This window comes from Stylophora pistillata, chromosome 3 (assembly GCF_964205215.1).
Source record: "Stylophora pistillata chromosome 3, jaStyPist1.2, whole genome shotgun sequence".
Classification (NCBI taxonomy): Eukaryota; Metazoa; Cnidaria; class Anthozoa; order Scleractinia; family Pocilloporidae; genus Stylophora; species Stylophora pistillata.
Window position 1 is genome coordinate 2,185,005 of NC_142521.1, and position 17,496 is coordinate 2,202,500.

Sequence of the window (17,496 nt, forward strand, 5' to 3'; positions counted from 1 at the left end):
TTAAGGAATTTTGCAAGGTTTTAAGTCTTTTCTGGTGACTCGACAGGAACCGATAAAAATCTAGTATTCCGTGTCCTTCAAATCGTGGCCTAAATACGCCCTATCCTGTTAATTCCTATGGTTTTTATCCCTTCAATTCTACAGTTGGACGTTCTTGAATCTCTATATTCTAAATATACTGTATCCCGTTAACTTTTTCCGCAAGTATCGTGTATCCTGAGAATGTCTTATCCAAAATACAGTATCCAGAGAACCCCTTTTTGGGCCTCCTACGTAAATTACATCGATGTATCGCTCTTATTTGATTATTCAAATTGAGCATTTACGTGGCAATCGGAAACTGGTTTAAGAACGAATGCAAAACGAGAAAAAAACAAAATAAACCAATAGAACTATGCTAGAACATACATTATCGGGGATATCGAACATGAAAGGCTTCTTTGGCATTGATTGAGATTCTGTCGATGTTGCAAGTGAGTAGTGAATAATCGGCTATGCTGTTAACCGAAGGCTATCTGAAGACAAAAAGCAAAGTAAGTCAGACGTCCGCTGGTCTCATTGCCATCTCAGTCCTCCTCAAGGAGGAATAACTTTTCCAGCGATACCAAGTCACTTCGTTAAGGGTTGAACGATTTTCATGATAATAGAAGTCACTCAAGTCATTATTTCAGATATATTCATTCATTTATGCCAAAAATAAAATTTCAACTCCTGGCAAAGTTACAGCTGTTATGTTTATTTTCGCATGCTAGCATTTCTTTGACTACACGGGAAACTGATATCCGAAACTGAAGCAGAAAATGCAATGGACAGATGAAATTGTGTTGTTTGTGTCAAAACTTGACATTAAAAGGGTTGAAAAAGCTGGTAAGAAGTCTCAAGTATTTTGCTTTTTTCTAAACTGGAACAAATTTAGTATTTACTTGCACCTAGAATTCTTTGTGGAGTGCTCTTCTCATTCCTTTTACCTATGGAATTCATCGTTGTTTTCTAATTTGTATCCTGCGCCGACGCATGAGCCAGCTGTTAAATCTAGTATAGTTTTTCTCTAAAGACTTTTACCTAATTTTTAACCACTTTTCCGGTTCTGAATATAACAAAATAACCAAGGAAAAAGACCCTGGGAACGAGGTTGAACAAGATTAAAAAAAGAAATTTGGGATCGGATATCTATCTTGATGTCGTCTAGAAACCATTCCTAAAGCCTTGGTCAAACGGCGCATGATAGTCGATGATAGTTGATTGTCTTCAAACTATCATCAACTATCACCAACTATCATTCTCATGGTCAAACGGCCAAAAAAGTTCGTGATAGTTGATGATAGTTCACCGGCAGTCGCGCGAGCAAAGTCACGCGAGCAGCTAGTTCCAGGCTCTTTCCGCGTAAAATATGAACACCAACATTGCTTCGCGTGAGACAAACAAACTTGTTGAAGTATGAATTTATCACGACGAAAGAGGGTGGCAGCTTGCTTACTAGTAATCGATTTGTTTGAGGAATGTACGGATGAATCTGGAGAGCATTGGTAGAAGAGAGGACGGACAACGGAATGGATTAAAGGAGAAACGAAAGGGGGATGTTGAAATTGGTGGAAACGAAACGACGACGGAACTCTTTATTCGTACTATTTCACGAGGTTACTACAGATTATAAAAGTCAGAATATATAAGAAACAGTAAATTACATCAATAATCAAAAGTAAAATGTGCACAGTGACCAAAGTAGCATAGCTTTCGAGTTGGCCACTGTCACGTATAATTAACAGGTGCATCTTAACATTTACACAAGACTTGCTTTACTTTAATTCTATATTTACACTAACCAAGGTATTTATACACAATTAGTTTTATAAACAAAGAGAATAGAGAAGTGAGTAAATAAGTAAATAAATAAATAAAAATTTCATTCAGTTAAAAAAAGGAGAATTAATTTTTCTTCTTTATAATGAATGAAAAGAACAAAGACTCAGAACAAAGAAACTAAAGTAAACTAGATCAATGCAATCTAAGAAGCAGATTGTGAAGTTAGCAGATATAGCTTGGATTGTTTGGAGAAGTGATAATAACATAATTTTTTTAGATGCATGCAGTGGAATAGTCTCCCATATTTTCGATGCAATGAAAGTAAAAGTAGAAGCTCCATAATTATTATGTATTAGAGGCCTACGGAAGTTAAGGTTAGAAACAAATCTAGTCTAATGGCTATGGAAGTCAGAAGCCAGAGGTAGAGTTCCAGAAAAAATTGCTGGAATGCCTGTTGGATTGTTAATAATTTTATGTGCAAAGAGTGCTACTTCTAGTTTGAAAATATTATCAATTGTTAAGATATCCAATAAATTATAATAAGGCGTAGCATTCTCTCTACTGTGTGCAAAAAAAATTGAACAAGTGCATGTATTTTGCTTAGTTCTGATTTATTTAGTCTAGTTTTGCAAGCACTTCCCCATGATAGCATAGGTCAAATAGGGATAGATGAAAGAGTAATAAAATTGTTTCAGTTGTTTCAGTGGAAGAATTGCAAGTGGAGGACACTGCCGCTTACAAGGAAATGTTGGTTTTCAATATTTTCTTTCTCATTATTATTATCCTGGGTATAAAAACGAATTTCTGAAGCTGAAGCTGAGCCTCGCGAGGAGCTTTTGGCGGCCATTTTAAAGGAGCCCGCTGATTTTCGGGGAAAACAGCTGACCAAAAACTATCATTAACTATTATACGCGTGGTCAAACGAGAAGAACTATCATCGACTATCGTGAAGAATTTGAACAAGCTCAAAATGAATGATAGTGATAGTCGATGTTATAGTTCACCACTAAATTTTCTCCGATTCTTATCGGTTTAAATCGATCACGTGACGCGATAGTGTTCATCCGTGGAGAGACACTATCAGCCCATAGTGCCCGTCCGCGGAAAATGCCCGAATGGATAGTGCCCGTCTGCGGAAAGTACCCGGATGGATAGTGCCCGTCCGTGAAAAATTTTCTCGTATTATTTAGCCAATGTCCGGTTGCGAGTTATTGACATTTGTGACAGGCTGTACGCATGAATAAACATTTGATTGATCTGCATTTTGGTGGGTTTTGACTGTTTTTCAACTGGCGCCCAGAAGAAAATTTAGTGGTGAACAATAAAGACTAGCATATTTGCCCTCGAAGCTTTGCTTCTCGGGCAAATATTTGTTTTAAGAACATCAAATTTTCGCGGGGCAACTATCAGCCGATAGTTCCTCGACAGAAACACTCTATTGTTTAAATAGTGCATGATAGTTGGTGGTCAAACGGAAGCGCGCGCTTCAACTATCATCGACTATCATCAACTATCATCGACCGTCATGCGCCGTTTGACCAGGGCTTAACACAACCTAATTACTTCTAAAATAAATAACAGAGACAATTAAGAGTAAGAAATACTTCACGATGGTTAATTTTTCTGAACACGCATGAAAATATCTCTTGCACTGAGTTCAGGGCTTTTTTATTTTGGTTAGTGTTCTCTTCTTCATGGACCTAGTGCCAATATGGTTTTTGTTCCTCTAGCAGATACTCACTTCAAATCTTGGCAGCTTTGTTTTTGTAAAAAATCATCTGCCGCTCGGTTATTTTTAGTCGCATGGGACGTTTTCTCAGTGAATAGATACAAGCAGTGTTAATTAGAAACAAAAAGTGAAAAGGTATAAACTACGAGCCGATAACTACAGATAATTTGAAAGGCAACATTTGATTTTCTCAAAGAGGTTTGATAGACCTTGAGGTGATAAATTGTACAAACGGTTATAAACTTTTAACACCGTGGGCCTTGAGTCACATGTTATCTTATAAATAATTACATATGATTTCATACTCAAACTAGTGTTACTTGGTAAACTATAATCTTGTATTTGTGAAAAAAGCTAAAAGGTATGATATCTGAGCATCTGTATGGGTACCCATACGGTCTTCGTTTTCTTCGCGATATTTTTGCAAATCTTGGTTTTTTTTTTAGGAAGATCTTCGTTTTTCGGATTGAAATGGGTTAAACGTTTATTTTGTGTTATTCACAGTTGATAAATATTTCACTTCAATAGCAAATTGCATAATTCACTGTTTAAATTCACGAAAAGCAATATAGACAGTTAATGAAACTTACAATAAAGGAATGTTGTATTCTTTGGCAACGTTCTGTTTGTTCAGTTTTCTAGACTAGGACTGTTGACACCGTTCTCATAATAGCAGTGAAATGTTGTTCAAAATTCAGAATCAACAGATATTTTCTATATTATTTACGAGTTTTGACAGTTTTATATCTGAGTGCTCAATTTCATCACGCAAATTTTTGGTCAATTTTCAGATCTTGGCTTCAATCTTGAGATCTTTGCGTCTTCAGTTCGATTTCTTCGGATATACCCATAGAGAGTCTCATGTCTTAATAGATAGTATATCTAGTATAGTTTTCTCTCGAGACTTTTACCTAATTTTTAACTCACGTTTCCGGCTCTAGATGTAGCGAAATTTAAAATATATATCTATCCTGATGTCGCCGAAAGCCTCCCACCGAAAAGCCATTCCTAACAGAACCTAATTACTCCTCAGATGAATAACAATGACAATTAAGGGTGCGAAAAACATCTAGGGAATTTTTTTTTTCTGAAGACGCATGAAAATATTTCTTGCAGTTCAGGACTATTTTTATTTTGGTCAATGTTTTCTTCTACATGGACCTTTTTCCGCTGTGGTATTTGTTCCTCTAGCAGATATTGAGATAACTGACCTCCAGGCTGTTAACTACAGTTATTTTAACGGCTGCAAGAGAAAACAGATGAAGAAGTTTCTCTTCGCCACTATAACTGTTTTGTTTTGTAACCATACCAGCAACATATTAAGGACTTCTATGAAGGACAGCTGAATCGATTAAATTTCAGAATTAATCATGCAATTTGCAAAATCTTCGTTTTTTCCGCGGTGATCTTCGCATCTTCGATTTCTTCGGAAATATCCAGAGAAAGGCTCATGTGTTAATAGATAGTATATCTAGTATAGTTTTCTCTCAAGACTTTTACCTATTTTTTAACTCACTTTTCCGGCTCTACAGGTGCCGAAATTAAAGAAAAAAATTGGGATCGGATATCTATCGTGATGTCACCTAAAGCCATTCCTAACACAATCCAATTACTCCTCAAATGAATAACAAATGAAAATTACATTGAGGGTTAGAAAAACTTCAAGAGAATTAATTTTTTATGAACGCGCATGAAAATATTTCTTGCAGTTCAGGACTTTTTTTATTTTGGTCACTGTTTTCTTCTTCATGGACCTTTTTCCGCTGTGGTTTTTGTTCCTCTCGCAGATACTGAGATAGCTGACCTCCAGGCTGATAACTACAGTTATTTTAACGGCTACAAGAGAAAACAGACGAAAAAGTTTCTCTTCGCCACTATAACTGTTTTGTTTTGTAACCATAGCAACAACATATTAAGGACCTCTATGACGGGACAGCATGAATCGATTAAGTTTCACAATTAATCAGGAGAACTGCGAAAACCGCAAAAAAAAAAAGCAAAATCTTCATAACAAACTGAAATGAGGAACACTTTTGTGAGCTACTGATAAATATTGCTGAGAATAGTTTCACTGCTTTGAAAAGTAGTTAGAACAATTCTGAATATTGATCGACTCGATCTACCCTCCACAACAGCAGACAGAACAAACTCACTCATTTTTTTGTCTCATCGTCGGGTCATTTAATGTGGAGGAAAGTGTGTTTGTTCTTCAACGTTCGCCTCTTGATGGCCATCGTATCTGCTGATAAACAATGCAGACGAGAAAGAAGCATGAGCGGAATGGCTCTACACGGATTTGTCTTCAAGAAGATCTCAGTAACTGCCATCCACGAGTGTGACATTAGCTGTGAAAGAGAAGTCAGGTGCCAGAGTTACAATTACGTAATCGGGGAAAAGTCTTGTGAACTGAATAACCGAACCAGAGAGGCAAGACCTAAGAACTTCCACTCAGACCCTGCTCGGTTTTATCACGTACGTTTTTTTGGCAGAGGTATGCATTAGATACTTTACAACCATAGCTATCCCCGGTGGCCGAGTCTGAATTGTGTGCAATCGAGGTTCTGTTCAGCAAGAGAATAAACGGCTAATTCTTGTGCTTCTTTTATCTACTTTATGTAACAGCTCCTCTGGGATCCATTCCAGAACTGCCTGCAGAGTCGTGTCGGGAAATAAAAGCGAGCGAAGGTAAAGATGTCATCAGCAAGAAATACTGGTTGGATTTAAGTGCATCTGGAAAGACAGCTTTGGTTTACTGCGACATGGAAATTGAAGGTCTAATTTCACAGTTGATTCGTTACTCCTAAATTTCAAATATACATTTTTATTATCTCTATGTCCATTTTATAAGGTTTTGTAGTTTTTTCACTGAAGCTTGTTTGTCGCAAAACGCACCCACTTAAAGTTAAAAGTTAAGTTTTGCATATTCATTTCTTGTAATAGGAGTTAAAAGTGGAAATTTAAGATGTCACGACAGCTAAAAAAAACGTTCTGTTAAAATAGAAAAAAATAGTGATGTGGATGAATTTCTGTCAAAATTTCCTTTCCAATAGTATACATGCAGAACATGGCGGTTTCACACTGTTTTTTTTTTTTTTCTTTTTCATAGTAAGGCTGAGAAATGTCGTTACAAATTTTCAAAACAAACGTGCTGAGTTGCGCTCATTAAATCTTTTGTTTCGCTAAGGTCTTGTTCCTATCGTCGTCGTATCTTTCTTAAAATAGACCCTATCATTTCCTTGGGCTCTTTAAGGTCTTTAAGTCATCGAACATGTGAAAAATGAGCCTCTGATCATAAATTAAACTAGTGCAATACAATTTTCATTTCCGATGGTTTTGACAGTGTTAAATAAAGGTTTTGCCTTAATTTCTCGGCATCGCGGTTTTAACTTACGTGATAAGGCATTTATTTTCACTCTTAGTGAACAACATGAAAAAGATCTGGATAACTTTTGAGTTTCTCATAAAGTAGATGATGAAAATAGAAGAATGTGAGATGATAAAATAAGATCAGCTGTTTGGACGTATGTTAACAGGAATTGACCTTTGATCGAGAACACAAGGGAATCAAAAACAATGAAATCCCGCCTTCTTTCCCGGATTTAGTGTTGAAATTTACGGTGCGACCTTGTTAATCCACATAACCTGCCTGTATTCCTTCATTACTACCCCCCCCCCCCCCCCGCGGCACGCGTGCTAACTTGTTTTCCTCTACAAAGTTTGAAGCCTTGAAGGGACTGGCTCTCACATTTATTAGTACCAGACTCCTTCGTATACCTCTCCGCCGATGGCTCACTTTGCTAAAGGCCTCAAATTCATTCGCTGGTGATCATGAAGAAATGATGATGAAGCAGCACTATCAATTGGGGCTGCTAACTTGGTATGATCACGGAAGAAGTAACATGTTATTCTCCCGACTCCTAGATTTGCTGATGAAGAAGACAAAATGATACGATATAGCAGAAATGCTGACTACGGGTTGTAGTCATGACCGCTTATGGAATTTCTTACCCCGGTGTTAGAATACTCCAGCTATTCTCCCAAACCTTTATCCATATCAATATGATTCATTTCTCGAATATGTTGTTACAAAGGAGATCGACGTCAGTTTTGATTCCTCTAGTACGTATGAAAGCGAGAATTTTATTGCTAATGATTTTAGGGGTATCATCTCATTTAGAAAGAAAGCGATTTTAAAGTTCCCAGATCCGTAAATTGAATCTGTTTTGCTGGCTTATTAAAACTACATCAAACTATACTTCTATCTGTGGGTCACCTTAATCCATACTGAACCGTGCGGTCCTAACCTCACGATGTATATTCTTTTTGTTGTTGTTGTATTCTGTAGAAAAAGCCGTCGACATTGCTTTTGTAATCGGTGCGTCTGGAGCTCAAGCGTCTTCAGTCTTTGCAAGAATGGTAGCCATCTTGAAGAACTTTGCTAATGAATATGAGATATCCGATGACAAAACTCGTGTTGCTCTAGTGGACTACAATGGTCATGCGATTGCCAGGGTCTTCTTCTATGACGGTTACAGCAAAGCCAATTTTACAAGTTTCATGAGCAGCATACCTGGCCCTGGCGGACAACCAGGTACACTGAGCGGTGCTTTTACAAAAGTTCGAGATGAGGTTTTCACAACGCAAAAAGGCGAGCGGCTATCTGCGGAGAATATTCTTGTTGTGCTGACCCAGGGAAACTTCGATGAGAATTCTACTGAGATCCGGAACGATATCACCAACTTTAGAAGCAATGCAGTGAAGGTCATTGTATTTGCCATCACGGAGGAGCCGGGCATAGAAAAGTGGGAGAAGATCTCCTCGGGGATCAACCTCATAGTTATACCCGAGCCAAGTAAAGATACAGAGGAGGCAAAGAAATTGCCACATGCTGTGAGTAAAGGTAAGGAAATCTAAAAACGAAAGACTGCTTTCAAAAGAAGTTCCCTGCAAACTTGTGTCTTCTTCGCGTACGCTGGGTTGATTAACACCGCGGTAAAAATTGTTGCTTGTTTGTTTTCAGCCTTCGCGCATTGTAGCTAAAATAATTGTTTGTGATGTCTCATCTTGCGCATGAAAGTAGAAGACTTTTGTCTGTTACAGTAAGTGACTGTTTGGGAAACTGTTTTCAAAATCTTTTGTTTTCACTTATCCACATAAGAAATCGTGCCTTTTGAAAACGGTTTGTCTTCAAAACGCTCCAATTTTGACACCGTTCGCGAAAGTCTCCGTTTTCATCAGCGGCTTTCGCATTTTGGTATGTACGATGGGCAAAAACGTGTCAAAAACAATGCGTTTTTAAACGAAATCACATTTGTGTGGATGGTGCCTCAGTTTGACCGGGCGGCAAAGTGCAGCCGCTCTAACTAGTTCATTTGTTTCAAAATAAAAACATCTGCATTAACTGTAACAAGCTTTTTCTTTCAGCTGTTTTTGTTTGGGTTTGTTAGAGGATTGCAGTAGCAACCTAAACGATTTTGAATTTAATTCAATTTCAATTCTAAACAGAGTTTCGCAGCTGCGCAGAAGTGAAAGCATTTGGGTACTCTTCTGACGGCCATTACCTGCTTCATCTAAGCGATAGTTGTAAAGACCCAACGAGAATCTACTGCCATAATATGTCATCTAACTCGCCGCAAGAGTTCATCACCTTGGAGTCGGGTACGGAGAACAACTTTGCTGATGTGTATGCCCAGATGCTCCAAAATAGGGGCGACTGCAGTGGTGCTGTGCAATCCCCATCGTACTCAGATCGAGGCACCACTTCCTTCAGCAAAGTGCGCCTTGATATCACAACCATGAAAATTTTGAGCAATGTCTTCACCTTCGCGCAGACTCAGGGAGGTAAAGACATCCCATATGGCAAAGCTGGCGATTGCTATTCGTGGAATTCTGGTGACTGCCGGAAAGGTCAGTTCAAGGTTGACTTGAGCGGGACGAGACTTCGTGTTCGGAACGATGTGAACTGGACATTTTCGGGATGGCCGAAAAGTTTGACGATGCAGGACTACCAGAAGTCGCCTGATGGTGCAGTGGTGTCTGCCAAGTGTGGAGGTGCATGTGGTTCATGTTCTCCATCTGAAGGATTTATCATATTGGAACCTTTGTGTTCTATTCCTGCTCGTAGGTATCAGGAATAAATTTTCCCCTTTTACAGCTTTCTTGACACAACTATGTTGCCGTGTGATTATTCAGTAATAGATAAGAAATGACGTCAACATTTGATGAGAAGAAAAGTGGAAGTGGCGCCGAGTGTGTCACTGATTTTTTGTGATCTCGTACTGTCCTGACCCACGGCAATAGTGACGTTATCTCTGCCTGCCTCTCAGTTCGTCTGTATGTCTGTCTTTCTACCTGCATGCCTAACTTAAAACCAAATTATGATTGCATGAAATTAAAGCTCTCTTTTTATGTTTTCTTTTGCCTGTAGTTCTGTGTCAGGAATCCAAACCTTAGATCTGATGTCAGTGGGCGGTGTGAATGCCTAAAATTATAATTTGCTGAGATCATGTACAAGTGAATGTCATAATATGACTTATCATTGTATAGTTTAGGCTCCTCACTGACTGTGAATGACTGACGCCTTTAGGGGTGCGATACTGGCCCGGTACTGACAGAATTTTTAATTTTATTTCATCAGGGTAGGAAGGGCCATCTCGTTGATCCTTACAAGACAACTGGAGGTCATTCCATCGATAAGGATCATTATCATCTACAGTCTGACACTGATAATCTAGGACTTGGTCTTATATATCTACCACTAAGTTATGTAAACACAAGTGAATAACACGCAATGATCGCATAATTTCTAAAACAATTCAATGGCAATCTAATGCCGATTGAATGAATTTGTTTTCCTGTTATAGTGGTCCATAATTAGGAGAAAAGGACTGATGAAGAAGGCCGGCAAAAGTCAAATATAAAAACACAGCTGTGCAGTTTTGATTGGGAGCTCCCTGTCCGTACACAATCTTTTGTTTTTTATGTCATTTAACCCTCAGCAATGATGGAAAGTTTCCACCCGTCAGTAAGTTCAAAATGTAAGTTCACATACAAAACCTAAAATAGTAGGAAAATGACAGTTTTCTTTCATTTCTGGGCCCAGTTGTTCGAAGGCCGATTAGCGCTAATCCAAAGTTAAATTTTAATCCAGGTTTCTAAATTCTTTGTTCAAAAGCTGTTTTGGGATAATTTTCCCAATTCTTTTTAGCTCATTCAATCATCAAATATTGTAAACAAGTGGAAATAAACTTAATTTTCTTTTAAAGCTTTCGGATCTGAAATCAAATTTCACACTTACCCTGGGTTATCTTAACCCACCTTTGAACAACTCGACCCTGGTGACCGAAATTTCACAGAATGAAAACTTGCTAGGACTCGACAGGAATCCGGCGCTGAAATGTATGGCCGCACTGGAGAGGGGCGAGTATCTCGGGTCCTTTAATTTTTTGCCTAAATATACCGTATCCTGTGGTTTTTTTTATCCCCTCAATTCCAGTTCGACACTTCTGAATCTCTATATCTTAAATGACCACATCCCGTTAATTTTTTCCTTAGGTATCCTGTATCCCGGTAATTTCTTATACAAACATACAGTATCCAGAGAACCACTAATGGGACCTCATTTGTATATTACATCTCTTTTATTTGATTATTCAAATTAAACATTTCCATAGCAATCAGAGACTGGTTTAAGAACGAATGCAAAACGAGAGAAAACAAAACAAACTGAAAAAACTATGCTAGAACGATTTTTTAGAAAATCCGCCGTACTTTATCAGGGATATCAAACATGAAAGGCTTATTTGGCCTTGATTGAAATTCCGTCGTTATTGTAAGTCAGAAGTGAATAATAGCTATGCTGTTAACTGAAGGCTATCTGAAGATAAGAAGGCGGAATTAATTAAGTCAGGAGTCTGCTGGTCTCACTTTCATCTCGGTCCACTTCAAGGAGGAATAACTTTTCCAGCGATACCAAGTCACCTCGTTAAGGGCTGAGTGCTTTCCATGATAATAGAAGTCATTCAAGTCATTATTTCAGATTTTAAATTCATTTGTGACAAAAATAAAATTTCAACTCCTGGCAAAGTTACAGCTGTTATGCTTATTCATGCCAAAAAATTACATGACATTTGCCTCTAATTTGTTTTTCGTTTCCAGGCCCCCAAAAGTGACACAAAATGATAGCGGAAATTGTTAATGTCTTGGCGAAAAGCAGAACTAGACAAAGTTAACGATAACTTTATCTAAATGTACGGTTAGATTTACGATATATATTTATTACTCTATCTAGAAGTCGCAAAATACTTTGGAAAAGTGAAAAATAAACCATGTAAATCGGGCTTCGAAGTCGTCGAACTTGAAAGAAGTCGTGACTGGCATTGACCGCTCGGCCAAAACAAACTCATCACTTCAAGCGGCCTAGTCATTTAAAACATGCGTATGTCGCGTATGTACGGGGTTGATCTGGAAAGCCTGGGATCTGATAAACATTTTGGCCCCAAATTCGTACGTGTTGGAGCGAGAAAATATATGTAAATCGACGATTGAAAAGTACTTCTTCGCAGATGTTCGCGATGTACCGCAATCCCTGGGCTATTCTTGTAATTTGCATTACGTTTGTGTTGTTTTGTGCAGTAGGGGCCGTGCAAAACGACGAAGAAGGCGCATGCTAGCATTTCTTTGGCTACACGGGAAACTGATATCCGAAACTGAAGCAGAAAATGCAATGGACAGATGAAATTGTGTTGTTCGCATCAAAACTTGAGATTAAAAGTGTTGGTAAGAAGTCTCAAGTATTTTTTTTTTGTTAAAACTGGAACAAATTTAGTACTCACTTGCACCCGGAATTCTTTGTGGAGTTATCTTCTCATTCCTTTTACCCATGTAATTGATCGATGTTTTCTGATTTGTATCCTTTTGTCTAATTAGTATTTTATTTGGCTCTCAAACGGGTACACTGTAAGCTAATTCCAGTCAGATTTTTCTCCCCTCCCCCCCACCTCCCCTTGCTGTGTCATGTCACTCGTCCCAAACCTTCCACCCGTCCAATATGGCGACCGAATATTAATATTTGCCGGGCAGAAACACAAACTACCGCCTGCAGGAGGCAATCCTTTGCATAAACTTTTATTTCAACAGAGCTCTTTATCATGCCGATATACTGGTTTCCTGCCATGATACGCGCAAAATTGACCAGATGTTTCGATATTAAAAAATCAACGATGTTATGATTACGCCCAAGTATCCCCTCAGCTTTTGTTATCTCGGGTTTTTACGGGATTCCACGGGACCGAGACGAAAACTTTTTTTAAATGGAATTGAATATTAATTCTAAACAGAGTTTCGCAGCTGTGCAGAAGTGAAAGCATTCGGGTACTCTTCTGACGGCCACTACCTGCTTCATGTAAGCGATAGTTGTAAAGACCCAACAAGAATCTACTGCCATAATATGTCATCTAACACGCCGCAAGAGTTCATCACCTTGGAGTCGGGTACGGAGAACAACTTTGCTATTGTGTATGCCCACAGGCTCCAAAATGGGGGCGACTGCAGTGGTGCTGTGCAATCCACATTGTACCGAGATCGAGGCACTACTTACTTCAGCAAGGTGCGCCTTGAACTCTCAACCATGAACATTTTGAGAAATGTCTTCACCTTCGCGCAGACTCAGGAGGGTAAAGATATCCCATATGGCAAAGCTGGCGATTGCTATTCGTTTAATTCTGGTGACTGCCGCAAAGGTGAGTTCAAGGTTGACTTGAGCGGGACGAGACTCCGTGTTGGGGACGATGTGAACTGGAAAGCATCGGGATACCCGAGTAGTTTGACAATGCAGGACTACCAGAAGTCTTCTGATGGTACAGTGGTGTCTGCCAAGTGTGGAGGTTGGTGTGGTTCATGTGAGCCATCTGGGGGATTTATCATACTGGAGGCTTTGTGCTCCATTCCTGCTGGTAGGTAAAACTCATAATCGTCTTATTTGCCCCTTTTAAGGCTTTCTTGACACCACTGACCGTGAAATTACTAAATAGATTTCGTGCGTTTGTTCAGTAATAGATAAAAGATGACGTTAAAATTTGGAAAGAACAAAAAAGTGGCGCCGAGTGTGTCACTGATTTTTTGGGATCTCTTGCTGTCCTGACCTGACCAATAGTGACGTCAGCTCTGCCTCCCTCTTAGTTTGTCTATTTGTCTGTCTACGTGCACGCCTTAGCCTAATTAAAACAAAATTATGATTGCATGGCCACCTTCTTTTTAGTTTTTTTGCCTGCAATTCTTTGTAAGGAATCCAATTCTTATATGTCAGTGGGTGTGAATAGCTAAAATTGTAATTTGCTGACCGTCTCCCGGTTAGCTCAATGGATAGAGCTCTGGCAGGAGCCCATTACCCTGGCGCTGGACTGTTGTGCGGAAGGTCGAGAGTTCGAGCCTCGGCCGGACCAACACTCAGGGTCTTAATAATTGAGAAGAATTTCCTACCTTTCTATAACATCAAGAAATGGTTAGATATTCTAGTCTTCTCAGATAGGGACGAATAAATAGAGGTCCCGTCTCCTGCAGGGTTGGGGTAGGAGACGTTAATTTCCTCCGCATGAGATTACTGTGTGATGGATGTCCTCCCCTGGGATGGGATGGGTGGGTTGTTTAGGAGCCTCGTTACTGGAACATTAGTTCTGTGAGATCTCTCCTGCTAAATCTGGCCAAGTTTATAAATATAAAAATAAATACAAATAAAAAATAATAGAGATATAAGTGAATGTCATGATATGATTTATTACTGTCCAGTTTAGACTCCTCACTTGCTGTGGATGAACACTGACGCCTTTAGGAATACGATACTGGCACGGCGGTACTGACAGAATTAGTAACTGCATTTCATCAGGGTCGGAAGGGCTAATCGATCCTCACAAGACAAATGCAGTTCAACCATCATGTTCAAGAATTGAAGGAGGTCAGTCCATCGATAAGGATTATTATCATCTAAAGTCCGACGCTCTTAACCTAGAACTAGGTCTTATATTTTTACCACCAAGTTATGTAAAGACAAGTGAATAACACGCAATAATCGTAAGATTTCTGAAAAGGTAATCTAAGTGGGCCTCAGTGGGGTTAACTGTCAATTGTCAAATGGCCAAGAATATTAACCGTCAACCGTCCTGAAAACGCAATTTTTTTTAACGTTAATCGTGAAATAAGCAAGCCAATATTAGCCGTCAAATATCTGAGATATCTTTAATTGAAAACTAAGCAATTGCCTTAATTGTGGTCAAGTTCTGTTGTTTATAAATAAAAGTTTTGATATATTACAAAAATACATATATGTAAGTTCTTTAACTTCTAGTCGATGGCGAGTAAACCTGGTTGCCGACGACGAACTGACTTCCGGTGAGGAAACACTTCCGGAGTCGTAAAACGTTAGCCATTTGTGAATAAAAGGTGTTATAACTAAACGGATCTTTACAGACAAGTCATTATGAAAAATTACAGCCAAATTTCATGTGTTTAGTTCGTTTTACAAACAACATTCCAAACATTTCACCGTCACTCGTCCAATGACCTAGAATCTAATTACCGTCAACCGTCAAAAAGGCTTATTTTTAACCGTCAACCGTCAACGTGATCCCCCTATTGAGACCCTTACCTAATGCCCATTAAATGAACTATTTTTCTATCATAGTTACGAGAAAAGACTGATGAATAAAGCCGGCAAAAGTCAAAATAAAAACGCAGTTGTGCAGTTTTGATCGAGAGTTCCGGCTTGTCCGTACACAATCTTTTGTTTTTATCATGTTTACAAATTGTGACTGAAAAGAATGATAGGAAGTTTCTACTGGTCAGTAAGTTCAAAAGTAAGTTCATACATAAAGCCTAAAATATATGTATATGTGCACGATCCTTCGCAGTAAAGCACTATTTGAGCAATAGTGAAAATCAGACATGAAAAAAATTTCAGGCCTGTACGGGATTCGAACCACTGACCTCTGCGATACTAGTGCAGCGCTCTACCAATTGAGCTAACAAGCCAACTGGGAGCAGGCCATCAAATTAATTCGACATAAACCCGTAGATGATAAATCAAACAACAACAAACATATGAAACATATGTATGAACTGCGGTTATGAAACGTATATGTGCACGATCCTTCGCAGTAAAGCACTATTTGAGCAATAGTGAAAATCAGACCTGAAAAAAATTTCAGGCCTGTACGGGCCTGAAATAGTAGGAAAATGAAGGAATTTTGCAGGGTTTTAAGTCAAAAGTAAGTTCATACATAAAGCCTAAAATAGCAGGAAAATGAAGGAATTTTGCAGGGTTTTAAGTCAAAAGTAAGTTCATACATAAAGCCTAAAATAGTAGGAAAATTAAGGAATTTTGCAGGGTTTTAAGTCTTTTCTGGTGACTCGACAGGAACCGATAAAAATCTAGTATTCCGTGTCCTTCAAATCGTGGCCTAAATACGCCCTATCCTGTTAATTCCTGTGGTTTTTATCCCTTCAATTCTACAGTTCGACGTTCTTGAATCTCTATATTCTAAACATACCGTATCCCGTTAACTTTTTCCGCAAGTATCGTGTATCCTGAAAATTTCTTATCCAAAATATAGTATCCAGAGAACCCCTTGTTGGGCTTCCTACGTAAATTAAATCGATGTATCTCTCTTATTTGATTATTCAAATTGAGCATTTACGTGGCAATCGGAAACTGGTTTAAGAACGAATGCAAAACGAGAAAAAAACAAAACAAACCAGTGGAACTATGCTAGAACAGTTTTAGAAAATCGGCCGTACATTATCAGGGATATCAAACATGAAAGGCTTCTTTGGCCTTGATTGAGATTCTGTCGATGTTGCAAGTGAGTGGAGCTGTTATGTTTATTTTCGCATGCTAGCATTTCTTTGACTACACGGGAAACTGATATCCGAGACTGAAGTAGAAAATGCAATGGACAGGTGAAATTGTGTTGTTTGTGTCAAAACTTGAGATTCAAAGTGTTGAAAAAGCTGGGAAGAAGTCTCAAGTATTTTGCTTTTTTCTAAACTGGAACAAATTTAGTTCTTACTTGCACCTAGAATTCTTTGTGGAGTGCTCTTCTCATTCCTTTTACCTATAGAACTCGTCGCTGTTTTCTGATTTGTATCCCTCGCCGACGCATGAGCGAGCTGTTAAATCTAGTAGAGTTTTTCTCGAAAGACTTTTACCTAATTTTTAATCACTTTTCCGGCTCTGAATATAACAAAATAACCAAGGAAAAACACCCTGGAACGAGGTTGAACAAAATTAAAAAAGAAATTTGGAATCGGATATCTATCTTGATGTCGTCTAGAAACCATTCCTAAAGCCTTGGTCAAACGGCGCATGATGGTCGATGATAGTTGATTCTCTTCAAACTATCATCAACTATCACCAACTATCATTCGCATGGTCAAACGGCCAAAAAATTCGTGATAGTTGATGATAGTTCACCGGCAGTCGCGCGAGCAAAGTCACGCGAGCAGCTAGTTCCAGGCTCTTTCCGCGTAAAATATGAACACTAACATTGCTTCGCGTGAGAGAAACAAACTTGTTGAAGTATGAACTTATCACGACGAAAGAGGGTGGCAGCTTGCTTACTAGTAATCGATTTTTTGGAGGAATGTACGGAGGATAAATCTGGAGAGCGTTGGTGGAAGAGAGGACGGACAAGGGAATGGATTAAAGGAGAAACGAAAGGGGGATGTTGAAATTGGTGGAAACGAAACGACGACGAAACTCTTTATTTGTACTATTTCACGAGGTTACTACAGATTATAAAAGTCAGAATATATAAGAAACAGTAAATTACATGAATAATCAAAAGTATTATGTGCACAGTGACCAAAGTAGCTTAGCTTTCGAGTTGGCCACTGTCACGTATAATTAACAGGTGTATCTTAACATTTACACAAGACTTACTTTACTTTAATTCTATATTTACACTAACCAA

At 38.7% G+C, this 17,496-nt stretch overlaps 2 protein-coding genes across 2 annotated transcripts; both read left to right on the forward strand.

Moving 5' to 3' along the window:
• Nucleotides 1–6,231: 6,231 nt before the first annotated feature.
• Nucleotides 6,232–10,796, forward strand: LOC148734066 (uncharacterized). Its single transcript, XM_088754249.1, has 4 exons — nucleotides 6,232–6,304; nucleotides 7,878–8,432; nucleotides 9,038–9,652; nucleotides 10,170–10,796. Exons 1-4 carry the CDS (start codon nucleotides 6,292–6,294, stop codon nucleotides 10,172–10,174), a joined length of 1,188 nt encoding a protein of 395 aa, XP_088610375.1. The 5' UTR covers nucleotides 6,232–6,291; the 3' UTR covers nucleotides 10,175–10,796.
• Nucleotides 10,797–12,931: 2,135 nt separating this feature from the next.
• On the forward strand, nucleotides 12,932–13,560 carry LOC148734067 (A disintegrin and metalloproteinase with thrombospondin motifs 9-like). The gene has a single exon (XM_088754255.1). The coding sequence runs from the start codon at nucleotides 12,981–12,983 to the stop codon at nucleotides 13,491–13,493; it is 513 nt and encodes a 170-aa protein (XP_088610381.1). The 5' UTR covers nucleotides 12,932–12,980; the 3' UTR covers nucleotides 13,494–13,560.
• Nucleotides 13,561–17,496: the final 3,936 nt, after the last annotated feature.

What these genes read in the sequence shown, in the direction of transcription:
- LOC148734066 (XM_088754249.1), top strand. An exon ending in GCCACATGCTGTGAGTAAAG is followed by an intron (nt 8,433 to 9,037) that starts GTAAGGAAATCT and finishes AATTCTAAACAG; the next exon opens with AGTTTCGCAGCTGCGCAGAA.
- LOC148734067 (XM_088754255.1), top strand. Translation starts at nt 12,981, where the DNA reads ATGTCATCTAACACGCCGCAAGAGTTCATCACCTTGGAGTCGGGTACG.